General features: G+C 40.2%; 2 protein-coding genes across 5 annotated transcripts in view; one reads left to right on the forward strand and one right to left on the reverse strand.

Moving 5' to 3' along the window:
- The window catches only part of dync1h1 (dynein, cytoplasmic 1, heavy chain 1), a 41634-nt gene extending 41057 nt beyond the window's left edge, over nt 1-577 (reverse strand). For both annotated transcript variants that reach the window (XM_072689843.1, XM_072689842.1), the window contains exon 1: nt 224-577. In XM_072689843.1, coding sequence (XP_072545944.1) covers nt 224-476 — 253 coding nt within the window. In that variant the 5' untranslated portion in view covers nt 477-577. The remainder of the gene's footprint in view (nt 1-223) is intronic.
- A 671-nt stretch (nt 578-1248) lies between these two features.
- The window catches only part of ppp2r5ca (protein phosphatase 2, regulatory subunit B', gamma a), a 30753-nt gene continuing 13725 nt past the window's right edge, over nt 1249-18276 (forward strand). For 2 of the 3 annotated variants that reach the window (XM_072689848.1, XM_072689849.1), the window contains exon 1: nt 12370-12628. In XM_072689848.1, coding sequence (XP_072545949.1) covers nt 12535-12628 — 94 coding nt within the window. In that variant the 5' untranslated portion in view covers nt 12370-12534. Of the gene's footprint in view, nt 1317-1433; nt 1506-2754; nt 2915-12369; nt 12629-18276 lie in introns of those variants that run through there. The other variant, XM_072689850.1, reaches the window with a different exon arrangement.

The raw sequence follows: 18276 nt of genomic DNA on the forward strand, positions 1-18276 counted from the left end.
AAACAAACTCGATTAGATCTGAGTGAAGTGAGGATGTTTTTGCTCTTTTTGCTCTTAACAGTGTAAAAAAGGAGCTAGTAGCAATAAGACAGATGTGGATGCGAGGAGACAGCCGGTTGATGAAACAGCTCAGCTAGTTAGCTATGGTCACTGACGACTGGCGGCGATCTGACGCATACTGAACGACGAAATGCGTTAAATAAATAAAAACAGCTTCACCGACCTTTTAGGCAGCTTCGCTCTACTAAAATGGTGTGAATCTGGGGATCGGCCAGGAATTTTCTCATCTGTTCCACAGAGCTCTTCTCTTCCAGGGCGGTTTCAAGAGAGGCCGGCACCTCGCCGCCATCTTCCAGCAGCAGAGGCACCAGTTTCCGAATATGCTTCTGCAGCACCGACGCGTCCGCCACCGTCTGCACGGCAGCAGACACCTCCATCGTGCCGCCACTCTCCTCACCTCCACCTCCGTCGGACATGTTTCGCCGCTGAACGAGCCGCTAGCAATCAGACAAACAAAGAAAAACCGCACTAACGCAACCTCCGCCACATCAACCTACTGTGGCCGCAAAGGAGAAGTACAAGGCGTCCGGCCCGTCCTGTGACTTTATTCGTACAAAGACTTGTGGGATGTGTAGTTCCAAGAAAGACTATAGAAACAGTTGTTGAGGGTTGAGGCACTACATTACCCACAAACCACTGAGAACAAAAGTACACGCCACACCCTTGCTACCGCAGTTGACTGCAGTGCGAGTCACCCTAGGTAGCATGTATTGAAAACCATGTTAGACTTTTTTTGTATTATATATAATATAAACTGATTGATTGAGTGATTATGTTTGTGTGCTTTATGTAGTCTGTCGCACTTGGACATAGATGTTTTATTGAGCTGGTTTTCCTCCGGGCTTTCGCTAGGGGGCATCTGTAACATCCCTTGCTAGGGCCTAAATCTTATATCGGGTTAGGCGGCTTGGTGTGGATGATGGTCTCTGTTTACTGGTACCCTGCCAATGTCATTTGCTAAACTAACGTAGACCAGAAGTACAAATAAGGCCACAGAGTTGTATTTGAATGGTTTCCCACAGGCCACTTAAATGTGCACCTGGCAGCGCTAGGCCAAAGCTGAGAGTCTGCAGGTCACATGACCGAGATCAACCAATCAGAGGGACCCGGACCAAGGACAGCTCTGGCTGTCCAGCGTGTGCAGGAGCCTGGTGTGTTGTGTCTGTGTGAGGGAGTGCTGAATAAGTGGCTTATCTAGGGGGTAGCACAGGACTGCATGGACCAAGACAATGCCGAACAAGTCGAAAAAAGACAAGGTAGTAAAGTTAATTCATAGAAATATATCTATTTATTGATCTTGTCTGTATCTATGAATGCCAGCCTTCCTCTTTTTATTTTATTGTGTTCTTAAGAACTATTTTCTGTATACTCAGGAGTCATCAAAGTCTGTGAGATCCACTAAAAGTGGGGGCAAACACCAAAACAGCCAAGACTCTGAGAATGAGGTAGCTGAAATTGTTCTTATTTTCACATGAAGATGTAAGTAATGTATTGTACATTTAAGGCAGATTTTTTAAAGTAATAACAAGTACAAGAAGATTTGGTCATTGGTAGAATTTAAAAGGACAGGTTGTTCGAGCCAGAGACGAGCACTTAATGTTGTAGTGTTGTTCTACAGAAACAGAAAGAAAGTTGTTCACTAAAGAGGTTATTTGTTCTGCATGTTTTAATTCACTGAACTGAAGCAGTACTGTGTGACTAGTTAAAAGGCTAGTGGTGAGCCTGCGTAGATGCCATTGAATGCAATCTGCTTTTGGCATTCAGATCCGCTCATTCAGAGCAGTACTAGTTAAATGAGCCATTAATGGATATTAAAGAGGAATTTCACAGATTTCTTGAAATCTCTGCATTATTAAGGAATCGAGATATCAATAAAATATTTGGTGTAAAATAGTATACTGTAAGGGAACCCACCAATGTAATTCTTTTGGGTTGGGACTGGCAGTTTGCCGATTTGAGCCACAGGTCCAGCATGAAGTGCCCTTCACCAAGGTACCTAACCCTGAATGGCTCCCAGGGTGCTGTGGTGGCTGTCCACCAAGAGTCCGGGAGTGTTCTCATTGGCCTAATTGCTAGTGAGAGTAAGCATGTTTACTGCTATGGATGGGTTAAAATGCTGAAGTTGAATTATGTTGTACTGCTGTGTAAAGAGTGTTTAATCTTAATTATCAAATACATTTTTTATTTGTAAAAAATATTTTCTGAGTGTGAAGGATTTCCATTTCCTTTAGCATCTTATCCAGAGTGACTTCAAAGTGCTTCACTGTTTACTCAGAAAATTAGCTTGTTTGTATCGGCTAGGATCCAAAAGACAAAGTCAGTATATACTTTTAGATATATGTTATATACTTAGTGATGTCTTACCTTCCTCACTTTAAACAAGGGCTAAAGTCTACTTTCAAGGCAGTCTAGTTTCACTCTGGTCACATGGAATTATTTGCATTAAGGCAGGCAGGAGGCAGTAATCAATTACGCAATGCTCTAGTGGCACATTCAACCGATTATGCTAACCAAGTCCTATCTGCTCAGATTGCTCCACTACAAAACACCTGATCTTCACGCAGGAACACAACCCTTATCCATGCCCCCTCAGCCCTGCGGCCTCCGGGAGCAATTAGGGCGACAGGCGATCCACCTCTTCCTTGGACAGGAACTGTAAAGGAAACCTGCTCTCTGTGACTTTTGTTTCCACAGGGCTCTAATAAGAGAAACTGCAGTGCGCCCCCCGCTGCCCAACTGCTGCGGGTGAAGAAGTCTTCCTCGCAGGCTGCACTGAAGAAAGACAAGAGGCAGAGCATTTCCTGCTTCCCCATCAGCACAAACAGAGAGCTGCAAAAACTGTCGTCTTTCAAAGGTACACACATAGAGTTTTCAGAAAAAAACAGCAATTTTTCAATACAAGGTAGAACCAAAAGCAGGAAAAACATATACCAGCATGGACCGTCAGGGCGTGTAGAGTGGACAAATACAGTAAAATTCAAGTGCAGTTTTACATATAGCGGAGTTAAGGGTCGGTGTGGCTGCAGGTTGTCATTCCAGCCAGGTGTGATCAGTTGTTTGAGGGCAGGCTAATTTATTAAACCAGTGGAATCAAGTGTGCTGCTGGTTGCTTAGAATGAGAACATGCAGTCACTCCCGCCCTTTGCGGATAAGATTGGACACCCCTGCTTTGAAACATAGTAACTTACCATTTAATTTTTTATTTAAACTAATATTACTATGGACGATTGCCTGACACCAAATTACATTTACCATATGAATGTCATTAATTAACCAGTAAGTAGTAGTATTCTACAGTTTAGTCCTGTCATTTGATCAGAGCAGGTTTAGGTTAGCAGGTTTAGGTTTCCTGTGTTTAATTGAAAATAGAAAATGTCTTGTTGGGTGTTTTTACATTAGGCAGCTGCAACTTTGCTGTATAGGGACACTTATGTACTTAACCATACTTTTTCTCAAAATCTGATTGTTGGGTTTTATGGTGTTACAGAGTTATCTATTGGAGAACCTTTTCTTATATGCTAGTCTTTGAAGTAAACAATTATAGCTCTCAACATTTTGAATTAGGGCTGGGCGATATGATGGTACATGGTACAAAACATAATACTGCACAGAAAAAAGGTATTTAGCACTGGGTAATTTAAACACAGCAAAGTCAGCGAGAGTAGGCTAGCACAACTGGCCGTTCTGATGGCTATCGGCAGCCTGGGCCCCGAGACAGCGCAGTTGGCCTTGCTCTCTCCAGAGTGGGCTTTCTCCCCACATCACTTCCATGCAATGCTGGCTGACACTGGAGTCTGCTGGTGCTTTCCTCCAAGCATGTTGGTTGCCCGGTGATATCGCATCGGCGGCAGTTCGGAAAAAGAGGTGCTGGCTGACTGTGCACGTGTTGGAGGAGGCGTGTGGCGGCCTTCACCCCCCCCTGTGTCTGGAGCATTGCATGTAATGGGAGGGGTATGTATAGGTGGGCTAAAATGGGTCCAAAATGTGGAGAAAATGGGTAAAATCACATCAAACATTGAGTGGCAATAACACTCTTCTCCCATTTAGTTGTTGAAGACAAGCAGAGACTGCTGAAGAACAATGATTGAAAAAAGATTTAGAATGGTGCTACTGTGAGTAATCCTTAAGTTTCTTTAAATATGATTGTTTATTTAAAACATTGATGGTGTTACGCTCATGGTCACCTGAAGCATAAAAAACATGCACTCCATTGTGAATTTTAAAGTGCTCCACAGACTGAAGTGGACCACTCTCGGCAGTGCACCAAACAGGCTTCGGATTAAGAATTGATGGCCCACATGGATCCGCATCCTTTTTAACGTTCAGGAGATAGCATGGTGCATAATTTATGCCGCAGCGGACGCCAGCAAATGTTTGCACTCTATCTTGATGATATACTATCCCCAATCTCGTCTGGAAAACACAGTGTGTCCCGTTGGTACAATGGACTGGTGTTCTAAAGTGCAATTTTAGAACACACTCCTCATAACTGCTACTGCATAACTAAACATGACTAGGTTTAGACCATATCTTGTGGTCACAGTCAGGCCTGCCTTCATTACAGTGTCTTAATTACTGTTGGCTTGGCTGAAGTTGCATGAATGAAGTGAACTGGTACTTTGCGGTTCGCCTGTGCATACAGTACCATGCCACACGTATCATATTACGAGGTTTACAAGTTGCATCTCAATAATTCATGCTGTCTTTTGTGCATACTTGGTTTTATTACACAATATGGGCAACCGTTCTCCAAAGCATTCTTTAAACATACAAGCATAGCTGAAAGAAGTGGAGATAGATTTATTTGTATAACGCTTTTTACAACTGTTACAACTGCAGCTTTACATAATTAGTACTTAATAAAGGACCGAGACAGAGAAGAAAGAAGAAATAACATGAAGGATCAAAGACCCCCCGTGAGCAAGCCAACGGCGACAGTGGCAAGGAAAAACTCCCTCAGAGCTGGAGGAAGAAACCTTGGGAGGAACCAAGACTCACAAAGGGGACCCATCCTCCTCTGGTCAGAACTATTTAAACATTAATGATAAAAATTACAGTAGTAATAGTAGTTTGTTCTAATTCAGTTTACGCACTATCATCAGTTTGGCAACTCTCCATTCTCTCCATTCTCCATTCAAGACTGAATGGGATGAAGATTCAACAACTGAGAATCTTACACATGACGGTGTTGCACTTAGAGTCACAAAGATTCAGTACCGTTAGAATATGCACTGCAGATTGATCCTGCAGTCTTTAACCCCTTAAACAACCTATAGTTGTTTTATAAAGTGTTCTATAGTGTTATTACAAACGTCTGTTATCAAAGAATAACCCCACCCCACTTTGCACAAAAGTCCCTGTAGTTATTGAGGCATACACCTTAGTGTGTAATAAGCCTTTCTACATTAAGTTGTTAATAAACCCAGTCTAAGGCCTTTCCCTAATCTTCTTTTCTCTGTCCGTCCAGCAAAGTCGTTACCAGTCCCACCCACTAGTTAGGTTTTCCCATCACAAGCAAAGAGAAGTAGGGCCATTCTAGCCACCCAGAGACCAAGTATGTCATTGCCAGGCATTGAACTTGTGATCTGATTACAGTAGGGCCAGTGCGTCAATGTTTTTGCCATTCAGGAGCCCAACCATGTCAACATTAATAACTAGAAAATAGATATAGATAGATCTTTAGGTTGTAAATTCAACTGCAAATATGCAGGTCTCAGTCTGATGTGAGACGTCGCCCTATGAATTATGTTAAATTAGATCTAACTGTGAGGGGCCTTGTACTATTTTTATCATGCCACTAAAACCTTTACTACACATAAACTACTGCTACACTTAAGGATTAAGTAAGTGTCTTAAAAATAAAAAATAATCTAGTGTTTCTCGACGCACAGCAAGAGATGACCAACCAGCCTTTTTTTAATTCATTGAACAGCGATGTGTGCAGTAGGGGTCACCAGTAATAAATCTTAAGGCAAAGTGATATACAGACATACCTTTGATCCATAGGCCTGGAAATTTCCAGTATTGTTTCCTTTCACATAACAGAATCTCAAATCTTCTGTGGATGTTTCTTCTGCTTTTGGTGTTAGTAAACAGGCATGTTATGTCCAGCTGTGTCTCTAACAATCAAACATCACAGTCAACAACCCCCCAGCCCAGGTATTTGATGTGTGTAATCTGAAACTCATCTAATACAACTAATGAAGTCCTTGTTTAGCAAATGTGGGCTCTTATGAGGGATTCTATTCAGGAGGTGTTGAATAATTCTGAGACTGCAGTTGTCATTAAAAGTAACATTTTGTGTTGAATTCAGAGAAACTCTGTCAAGGCGTGTACGGCCAGACCAAGAGGGATGAACACTCGCAGAGATGTTAATTGCAGCTGTTAACTGCAGCTGTAAGTTTGTAAATTTTGCTTATAAATCTAATTCGCACTGAAGGTTTCGATTGCAACTATAATGATACTGTTATAGCCATCTGTCAGCATTAGAAAAGCTTTTATATTTAGTTTTGGGTAAAACACCCTAAGTAGGTTTTATTGAGATTTTAAGAGGACACACTGCTTGTACCACCTGATTAATCATATGCTTTTGGTTGTTTGTTTTTACTAATTATAAAGCAGCTTTCATATTTTTGATGCAAATGAGCATTGCATACTGTCCTGTACAATGGCTAGCCAGTGCTCAAAAAGGCCCTGTACACACCAGTACATAATAACAGCACTTACATTTACATTTATGGCGTTTAGCTGACGCTCTTATCCAGAGCTACTTACAAGGTTACTCGTATTACAGAGGAGGGCCAATGGAGTGTTAGGAGTCTTGCCCAAGGACTCTTATTGGTGTAGCGCAGCATAGTCACCCAGACCGGGAATCGAACCCTGGTCTTCCACATGGTGTGGTAGCTCAGTGGCAGGTAGTGGTATTATCTGTTGCGCCACCACCAACCACACTTGTATATTTTACTCTTTGGCATGCTGGGAGTTTGTAAATACATATATAAAAATGTGTAAAATGTCCAGGATTGCATGTCAATTGCATGTCAGTGCTTGCTCTTATTTATATGCATCTATTTTAGTTTTGCCTTTTCACAGACACTATTGGTCTATATGCATGTGAACCTATATGAAACTATTGGTCTATTTGATTCCCAAATGGAGATAGAGGGAGAGAGTGAACATCAAATGATTGACTACAGCCTAAAAATGCCTAAACACCAATATAAATACACTTATCAGTCCTAAAATCAAGTAGACCAAATATTTAGGAAGGTCTAGAAGCATCGAGTTTTAAATGTCGGACACAGCAGGAGGACTGAACATTGTCTAACAGTAGATATTTTAATATCAACTAGCTTTATTATTTATTTATTTTCAGATTGGCAAATATTTTCATATTGAAAAGAAAATCTCTACTTTAAAACTACTTTAATTGGAAATTGTGTTAATAATAATATTAATAATAATAATAATAATGATAATAAACAATACAACTTTTATATACAGTGGGGAAAAAAGTACTTAGTCAGTCACCAATTGTGCAAGTTCTCCCACTTAAAAAGATGAGAGAGGCCTGTAATTGACATCATAGGTAGACCTCAACTATGAGAGACAAAATGAGAAAATTCAGAAAATCACAATGTCTGATTTTTAAAGAATTTATTTGCAAATAATGGTGGAAAATAAGTATTTGGTCAATAACAAAAGTTCATCTCAATACTTTGTTATATATCCTTTGTTGGCAATGACGGAGGTCAAACGTTTTCTGTAAGTCTTCACAAGGTTGGCACACACCGTTGCTGGTATGTTGGCCCATTCCTCCATGCAGATCTCCTCTACAGCAGTGATGTTTTGGGGCTGTCGGCGGGCAACACAGACTTTCAACTCCCTCCAAAGGATTTCTATGGGGTTGAGATCTGGAGACTGGCTAGGCCACTCCAGGACCTTGAAATGCTTTTTACGAAGCCACTCCTTTGTTGCCCTGGCAGTGTGCTTGGGATCATTGTCATGCTGAAAGACCCAGCCACGTTTCATCTTCAATGCCCTTGCTGATGGAAGGAGGTTTGCACTCAAAATCTCACAATACATGGCACCATTCATTCTTTCATGTACACGGACCAGTCATCCTAGTCCCTTTGCAGAGAAACAGCCCTAAAGCATGATGTTGCCACCCCCATGCTTCACAGTTGGTATGGTGTTCTTTGGATGCCACTCAGCATTCACTCTCCTCCAAACACAACGAGTTGTGTTTGTACCAAACAGTTCTACTTTGGTTTCATCTGACCATAAGACATTGTCCCAATACTCTTCCGGAACATCCAAATGCTCTCTAGCAAACTTCAGACGCGCCCGGATATGTACTGGCTTAAGCAGGGGAACACGTCTGGCACTGCAAGATCTGAGTCTCTGGCGGCGTAGTGTGTTACTAATGGTAGCCTTTGTAACGTTGGTCCCAGCTTTCTGCAGGTCATTCACTAGGTCCCCCCGTGTGGTTCTAGGATTTTTGCTTACCGTTCTTGTGATCATTTTGACCCCACGGGCTGAGATCTTGCGTGGAGCCCCTGATCGAGGGAGATTAGCAGTGGTCTTGTAGGTCTCCCATTTTCTGATTATTGTTCCCACAGTAGATTTCTTCACACCAAGCTGCTTGCCTATTGCAGATTCAGTCTTCCCAGCCTGGTGCAGGTCTACAATTTTGTTTCTGGTGTCCTTCGACAGCTCTTTGGTCTTGACCACAGTGGAGTTTGGAGTGTGACTGTTTGAGGTTGTGGGCAGGTGTATTTTATACTGTTAACGAGTTCAAACAGGTGCCATTAATACAGGTAATGAGTGGAGGACAGAGAAGCCTCTTAAAGAAGAAGTTACAGGTCTGTGACAGCCAGAAATCTTGCTTGTTTGTAGGTGACCAAATACTTATTTTCCACCATTATTTGCAAATAAATTCTTTAAAAATCAGACAATGTGATTTTCAGAATTCTTTTTCTCATTTTGTCTCTCATAGTTGAGGTCTATCTATGATGTCAATTACAGGCCTCTCTTATTTTTTTAAGTGGGAGAACTTGCACAATTGGTGACTGACTAAATACTTTTGTCCCCCACAGTATGTAATCTACTATGTGGACAAAAATATTGGGACCCCTGCTTATTTACAGTTTCTTCTGAAATGAAGGGTATTGAAATAGTTTACCCTATTGGAGTAACTGTCTCTACTGTCCAGGGAAGGCTTTCTACTAGATTTTGGAACATTGCTGTAAGAGTGTTAGTGAGGCCAGAATGTTGGATGATCACCATCCCACCTAATCCCCAACTCCCCTACTTATCCCAGACATACTGGTTGGAGCACCATCCATCTCTCACATAACTTGACGTGATTGCATCACAAAAGTCCTGCTGATTATTCAGCAGTCATTTGTTCTCTGACATCCCAAAGGCCACATCGAACTTTTTAAAAATTATCATGTTTAAGAAATCAGACTGAGATGACCTCTGCTTTGTGTCTTTGCTTTTTTGTCATGCTGGAAGTAGCCATTAGAAGACAGGGCAATTTAAAATGATGCACATGGTTATTCTAAAATAGGCTACAGCATTCAAACGATGACTGACTGGTATTACTAGACTCAAAGTATGCCAAGAAAAGAGTACCCTTACAATTAAACCACTTCCGAGGGGTCTCGACTTCTTTTGGACTTGGTCTGGTCTCTGTCTCGGGGGGATTGGTTACTGCATCTGTCTGAGATTACAGTAAATAAAAACTTTTTTTGATTAATGTAGTTAGAGAGTAAGATTAATAAACATTAGACAACAGAGAAGTAATATTAAAAAATCTAGTGTGAAAGGTACATGAGTATAACACTGCCCATTTTTACAGTGGAACAAAGGTGCATTTATGGCAAAGGAAGTTCAGTTTATAGTGTGGGCTGTTCAATGCGATTGATGAGTGCCACTGCTCTGGGTACAAAGCATGTCTAGTTTTGCTGACTTTGACGATCCTGCATCTGGTAGAAAGAGGTGATGTCCATGATGTGGAGGGTCAGCTATAATCTTGCCAGCAGACGGGTGTTGCTAGGTGGATGCTAAATTGTAGCTATGGTATAGGTGTTGGTTAGTAAGGTGTTGCTAGGTGGTTACTAGGCAGTTGCTAAATGTAATGCTTTGGCATAGTAGTTGGTTATTATTGTGAGTAGTTGCTGAGTAGTGATCCTAAATGCACTTCAAAATCCACATCAGACCAAGCTGGCGCATAGCAAGGTTTTGTTATGGCCCTCACAGTTCCTACCTAAACATCCTAAAAGATATGTGGATAGACCTTTAAAAGTACAGTGAATGCAAGACAGGAAAATCCACAGAACTAGAAACTTTAGCAAGGAAAAATAAGTAAAATCCCCAAACAAGGACTGAAAGACTCTAAACTGAATGTATTTACAACCTGTGATACTTGATATTGACTGACGATGCAGGGTACCAAGATTTTAGCTTTAATCCCTTTTTTGTTATGTAGAAAGGATAAAAGAGAGAAATAAAGAGTAAAATTTAAATATTAAAGAGCTGTGTTGACTTTTATGCTTTTTGTTAGTCAGGTCATATTTTACTCACTCACAGGAACATCTACGTTAAAAGTTCTGCTACTATAACTGCTTTTCTTTTAACGCTCAGTACATTACTGTGGGTAACTGTTTATGTGTGCAAAAACGTTCCCATTGTGTGTCTGCCTCCAGTTTTATCCTGACATGCAATTTTTTCATTTTGCCAGCCTGCAGGATACATTTTGCCACAAAGCTAACAACTATACATGCTTCTGAGATGATCTTAGACAGCCTCTCCTTGCTTGAAATATTGTTGTAAAGGGAAGTAGTATGAAGATGTATTGTGGCACTAAAGTATGTGTTAAAGTCCGTATCCTGGACTCCTCACTTCTATAAAGTAGTAAATATGTGGTCTACATCTTAAGGCTCTAATGGCAAGGCTTGAGTCTTTTACCAGGTAGGGTCACATCAAAAGGTTTTTGAGACATAATAGATGTCATTTTATGCCTCAGAACCTTTTTCAAAATAAAAAGCAGATATTTTCATCCCAAACTCCTCATTGTTGAAAGGCCATTGATGATTCTATGCAGCCGAAAGAAAAAAGGTTTTTCTTGTTCAGTTTGAAATCAGCTGAAACCAACTTAGTTAATTCAATTAACGTAATTAAACAACCCAACAAAAGAGGTAAAAACATCACGCCACGGCAAAATAAATATATATTTGGGAAACAGTTTAAACTATATGAATATGAACTGAACAGCATGTTATGTTATTCATATAAGCTTATCACACCGCTGGGTTGTGTATGTTACCCAAATTAGGTTTATTTTTCACCCAGCATTTTTGAGTGTATTATTACAATGTTATTGTAAATATTAAACTTTTACAACATTAAAATATTGTACAATAGAAATTCACAATAAATGCTAAAACAAAACCATCAACTAATAAAGTTTACCTTATATATACCCCTTTTTCTTTTCAACTTTTTCTTTTTTATTCAACTTTCACAAGGTCATTTAGGACCTATAAGCTTTAGATTTCTTAGCTAGAGTTAATACAATAGGCAGTGAGGATTACACATTTTCATCTTTAATTCAGTAGGTTTGCCTCTTTGTGTGTGTTGTGAAGTTGAAGGTGGTGAAGGGTGGGTGTTTTGGCTGTTTAATGTTCAACATTAGAACAGCATTAAGATTTGCCTAGCCTATACACTATTTTTTAGAAGCAAAGTCTTAGTCGAATATCATTAAGCAGCATGTACATGCATTTTTTTATTCTTATATTTTTATTCCTGTATATGTAGAGGACCTTTTTACTGACATGGGAGTTTTCTCATTTGCATCAGACCGTATATCTTCTTATCCTATTCTTATCCTGAGATCAACTAAAGATGATGTATTCACTAAAACATAGACCACTTGTTCACTGTGGTGTGTTTTTCTTTAAAAATAAAAAATAAATAGAACAAATAATTTAATTGATGAAAAGAATTGTAATATTAAAATATAAAAAGTGTGGAGAATTGTTAGAATTCATTTTCAATGTTTTTTGGTGTTTTGTAAAAATATACATTATCATGGTGTCAAACTATAGCACAAAGTTTTACCACAGCTTAGCACAGCCTTGCTGAAACTGTTGTTACTGTACTGCTCATGAGACTTCTGCCTTCAGGAAAGGGTGCTACATCCTGACAACTACAAGTAAGGATGGGCCACAAGGGCTGGTAAGCCCTCCTCTTTCTTTTTAAGCCAATGCTGTTGTAGTTCCACATGCAGTCTGGTGACAACATTCTTCCTAGCTGCAGCCAGCCAATAGAGTTCTCATTTCCTGCTGACATCACTGGCAAGCCAGTTCCCTCCACCAGCAGGGAGCTTCATTTTCTGCTTGGCTTTTGTGCTAAAATGGAGGCTGTTTCCCTGCCTTAAGTGGATTGCCTTCCCTCTGTTGAGTATACATGCTGACATGCAATAAAGCAGGAACCAGGATGGTTGTGGACGCACCTAATTCCAACGGGCCTTTCCAGCCGGTGGCCCTAATGCACTTCAGAGGTAGGTTATCCACTCTTTACCCCCCCACCCCCCCACCCCCCACCCCCCTCGGTCTAGAGGAGAAATGGAGAACGAACGTCTCTGCTTTAGAGATCCTGCATTGCTTGGCTTGATTAGTTGTTTTGTTAAGGTTGTTTGTTAAGGTTTGAGCTGTCTGATGTTTGGTGGCTGTTGTAACGATTTGTCGAACATTCCAGGCAAAGCACAGGGAGATGGGAGAACCCCCCCCCCCCCAAAAAAAGACAGTTTAACAACCCCCTGCCCATCCCCCACAGCTGTGATGTCAGAGGAAGTGAGCTCACAGCTCATAGAAGGGTGTGTGGCACTGTGTTTGAAATGATAATGAGTTCTTTTGCTAAATAAGATTTCTCTCATTTGTTTGGCTGTGTAGCTTGTTTGGCTTGTTGCTGCTTGTGTCAGGCGTTGAATTGTCCTGAGGGGTAATTGGTGCTGCATCTCATCTGTGGTGCACTATAACTCAGTAACCCCACCTTTTGTATAGACTATTGATTGTGAATGACATCAAACCAGCATCTGCCTCAAATGTTGGTCATTTTTCTGTGTGCACCCAGTGTTTTGGTGAACAGTCCTTTGGTGAAACTGAGGTCAAGCCTGCATGCACTGCCAATGCACAGGTGTTGTGTGACTATGAACAAAAAGGCCATGTTTTGAAGTCATCAAAACAAAGCTTGAATGCACAAAAGCTGTTTTATTATTCAAAGCTACTTACTGGCTAGATTTAGGCAATTTTAGCTGATTTAGCCATGTGTTTCATAGACTGGGTCAGATGTTTGAGTGCCTAACATCAGTTTAGATCATTTGTCTTGTGACCACCTTGCACTCAGTACCAAGAAACCCCTCCAGACACAGGAGTGAGGGTGAGCATGAAAATAAACAGTAAAAAGAACAACAAAAGTAGTACAATAACCCTGACACTTTTTCTTCTGAGAAAACTATATTAAGGCCACCATTATGCTAAGGTAATGGTGCCTTAAACATAATGTGGTTCTATACATCTGTATACAGTCATGTAAAAAAAATTAGGACAGCCTATAAATTCCATAATTTTTTAAAACTTTTTTTAAACATTTAAACATATGATTTTGACATGACATTATGACTTTTTATCTTATTTTTAACAACATTTAAAGTTGTTTATTTGTTAACATTAACTAGATTTAGAATATAATGAGAATAGAATTTAGAATATAATTAGAATAGAATTTAGAATTAATGTAATTAATGTAACTAAACTTAGCAAAATTAGCATAATTCAATGTCGCCTGAAACTAAAAATGAGCTTAGATATTCGTCATCATAGTTATTTAAAGGATGTACCCTGTCTCTTAACACCCAGCGGATTCCTGTCATTTGCCTCAGCTGACAAACGCTCCAAACAAGCCATAGTTTAGTTACTGTTGGTTTTGCTTAGGGGTAGGTGTAAATACGTAGTAGCTACTAACTCCTACGTACATGTTGGTTCATGAGGTGCAAGCAGTTTGGATGTAGTAATGCATAAACCTGAACTTAATTAAACACTTACATAACCAGCTTACTTTAGGATGTACACATACCTGGATAACACCACTACCTGCCAGTGTTCTACCACACAATGTGGAAGATTCGATTCCCGGTCTGGGTGACTATTCTGCGCTGCACCAATAAGAGCCCTTGCCCTTGAGTCTGTCTTATTTAAACTTGACCAATTGAGATTGGGTTGCTCTTGATTGTTGAAGTTAGTGATAACACCATGGCGAGATCCACAGTGCTCTCCTAAGCCTTTAGTAAGAAGATTGTAGATGCGCATGTGTCTGGGATAGGATTTAAAAAGGTCGCAAACCAATTCGAAATCAGCTGTTCCACTGAAAATTGCTTTTAGCTGGAGAACATGTAAAACAATGAGCAGGCTGCAAGATGTGTAACTATTTTAAAATGCCTTCATGGCACCCACAGGTAGCACTTGCCACAGTTATTGTTAAAGTGCCTGCATCTACCATCGGAAAAGACAGACTGCACAAGTTTGTTTTTCATGGGAAGTGTGCAAACCCTTGCTGTCAAACAAACAAAAAAAAAATAATAATAATAACTTTTGACAGGCCGGGGCCCCTGTTTGAAAAATATATACATCAGAAAATGTTTACATCAGAATCAGTGGTTAACTGTGGAGAATTACGACTTGGATAACAAAGTGTTTCAGTAACAGTCTATTTGCTTTGAAAACCTGGCAACAATTTAGGGCTGCCCAGTACATAATTTCAGCATCCCCATTGCAAAGTGCGTGTGCGCAAGAGTCACGTGGCAGGATATGCAATGTAACATAAGGAAAATTAAATCAATCATGTCACCTTTTTTGCTTCTTGATACAAAAGGAACATTTACACTGTTCTCATTTTCCATGACAGATCTACCAGAGGCAGATTTGACCTTCCCAATTTAATTTATTTTGCTCCAATTCTGGATACACTGAGGGCATTATTAAAGGTAAAGGTGCACATATTTGTCACTGTACAGTGTACACTGTACAGCAAAATGTGTACTCCACATTTAACCCATCTGTGGTAGTGAACACACACACACACACACACACACACACACACACACACACACACACACACACGAGTGAACTAGGGGCAGTGAGTACACACACACCCAGAGCGGTGGGCAGCCAACTCCAGCGCCCGGGGAGCAGAGAGGGGGCCTTGCTCAAGGGCCCAACAGTGGCAGCGTGCCGAGCCCGGAAACCCACAACCCTGTTATTGATAGCCCAGCGCTCTAACCACTGAGCCACCACTGCCCCATATTATTATGACATCATTACCTGCTGGCAAAATCTGGTGAAAATTCCTGTTTTTTTAAATATCGCAATATATATTGCAGGAAAAACATATTGCACTGTCCAATATTCCACAGCCTGTCCAAATGCCACAAACATGTCTGTGAATATTTCTCTGGATTATGTGGAATATTAGTATAATTAAATAAAACCTTTAGAAAGCCTGTGTGCATGTGAATGTGCGTGTATGAACATCACCAGCCACCTCCATCTCATGCACAGTAGTTCTGTAGGCTGTTTTGGTAATAACTCTTTCTTTGAGCAGATAAACATCAGCACCACGGGTGCGGTAGCAGAAATCATGTGTCTCTCTGTGTACTGTCTCCTCTCTTGTGGTTTGAGGTCCTAACAACTAAATAAACTCAGTAATAAAAAAGGAGACATGCAGGATGTCCTAATGAACTCGCTCTCCTGCTGCACTGTTGGCTTACTGCCGCAAGTAATACCTTTTCAGGAGCACACAGAATAAATCGGCAATGTACTCGATTCGTATCTCATTATTTTTCAGATCTTGTAAGCCATAACCTTCGTATTTACATTCATAAAATAGTAAGGTGACTTTTAAGAAGCAGACATATTATCATTATTACACTTATTACTCCTTAATCTATTCATTTAATCTATTATTAATTAAATTATTCTAATTAGAGTCCTCATTTTCACACAAACTATACATCCCAGGAAATCTGTGTCACATGACTGCAGCGCATATAAATTACTCATTAGATCATTAGGCAATAGGTGAAATGAGTGACTTAAGTGGCTTTCAATATGGCAAGCAAGTGCAAGACATGACAGTTCTAGCATCTAGGCTAGCATCAGAGTCTAATAATGGTGTGCTGAATGTCTCTCAGCATTTCTAAGAATACAGACTTTACAAAGACTTTAGGCCAGGGATGGGAGAACTGGATGGGGGAGTCCAGCACAGTTGGTGATTGTTGTTCTCCATCTTGCCAAATAAATCTTGGAATGAACAGATGCCACCATAACAAAACAGTATTTTACATTTTTGTAAATCAGGGTTATGCTTGCTTTATGCCATGAGGCTTATTTTTAAAAACACTGTCACTGAGGAAACCTGATTAGTGAGAAACAATTGTACACAAATGGATTCTCCATTACTTCTTTATTTGTGTGCTTGCTCACGCTACACACAGCTGCAGTTTGTCCACCATATTGTATGCCATGTCCACATAGTATAACATTCAGTCAAGACCAGGCATAATCTTTTACGATCATGTTTTTAATGTAAATGATCTTACTGCACTTTGGGTCAAATACCAGTAGCTGCAGGTGTGGATGCCTTCAGTAGGTGCTAGACACGGCTGCAAGGGTTGTTATCAACGTTTCTTTTTCAGCCATGTAACTCCTCTGCTGCGTTCTATTCAATGGCTTCCTGTAGCTACTTCCCGCATCAGATTCCTGACGCTGGCCTACAAAGCCAAGAATGGACCAGTCCCTCCATCCTTGATGGCTATGGTCAAAAGCCGATAAGCACCAAGAGCCCTTCGAGCTTCAAGTATGGCTCGGCTCGACCCGCCATCCTTTAAGATCCACGGAAGACAAGCGTCCAGGCTTTTTTCTGTCCTGGCAGCGAAGTGGTGGAACAAACTTCCCCCGGGAGAGTCACTCACTCCCTGACACTCAGACCCCTTCATCTCTTCCAAGAGTACTTGGGCAAAGTGTAGTGTATGTTGAGTATTGTGATCTCCATACTGGCTTTTGTATTTAGTAGTATCTAAGCTTAGAGGCATCTTTTGGATCATAGCCGATACAAACTAGCTAAGGGTATTTTCTGAGTATTTTCTGAGTTCACTGAAGCACGTTTGTAAGTCGCTCTGGATAAAAGAGTCTTCTAAATGCCTTAAATGTAAAAGTAAATGTGTTAAGCCATTTAAGAATCTTCCATTTCTTTGCCTTTAGGAGCTCTTGGGTTGCTCCTGGTTTCACATCTGTACTGTGAAGCTCTGTCCTGTTAGTTTGGCTGCATTTAATTGAATCACATTTAATTGTTGATGGTAAAAGCATCTCTCGATTATAGAATTTTTTAACTTGACTAAACATTTTTATGGGTTTTTTGGAACTATGAAAAAATGGCTGTAAATCCTAAACTGCAAATGCATAGTTCTTGTTCAACCCTTGAATCAAAGCTGGAGGTCTACTCTGTAATCACGTCTTGATTGCTTTATTTTAGATCCACTGAAGTAGCGTACAGAGGTAATTACAAATTACAAAACTCGCCACTGTTCAACTACTATGAACTGTAAATTTGCTATATATTTACCAAATCAAGGATATATAAAATAAGAGTGCCAAACACTTTCTTGGCTGGCTTTGTTCGTAATTTTTTTCTTTATGGTGTATGCACAATGTATTGCATTAAATTATTATTTGTTCATATCAGAACTGTGAGCCTTAATTGGACAAAAAGAAAATGATGATGATATTTCAGAAAAATATAACAATTAATTCAATCTTATGTAATTGTATCTTATTTGCTAACCCTCACACATAATTTGTTTTATTGTTATTAGTAGGTTGTACTACCTACACCAAGGTGTAAACCGGACACAGACGTATACAGTAGGCCTGCTTCAAGACACCAATACCTGTGTGTCTCAGAATATGCCGGTGCATGCCCCATGTACATGCCCAACGTCATGCCCATCTGGCACTGCTCCAGATGTTTCTACTGCAGCAAATTTCCTCCCCCAACTTTTCTTTACTTTGTTCAATGCCTCCTTTTTTCCTTCTCATTCAGATTCATTCAGATCAGATTCACATGATCGATTATTACAGTTAACAAACAATTTAT

Source organism: Salminus brasiliensis, chromosome 10 (assembly GCF_030463535.1).
Source record: "Salminus brasiliensis chromosome 10, fSalBra1.hap2, whole genome shotgun sequence".
NCBI classification, from domain to species: Eukaryota; Metazoa; Chordata; class Actinopteri; order Characiformes; family Bryconidae; genus Salminus; species Salminus brasiliensis.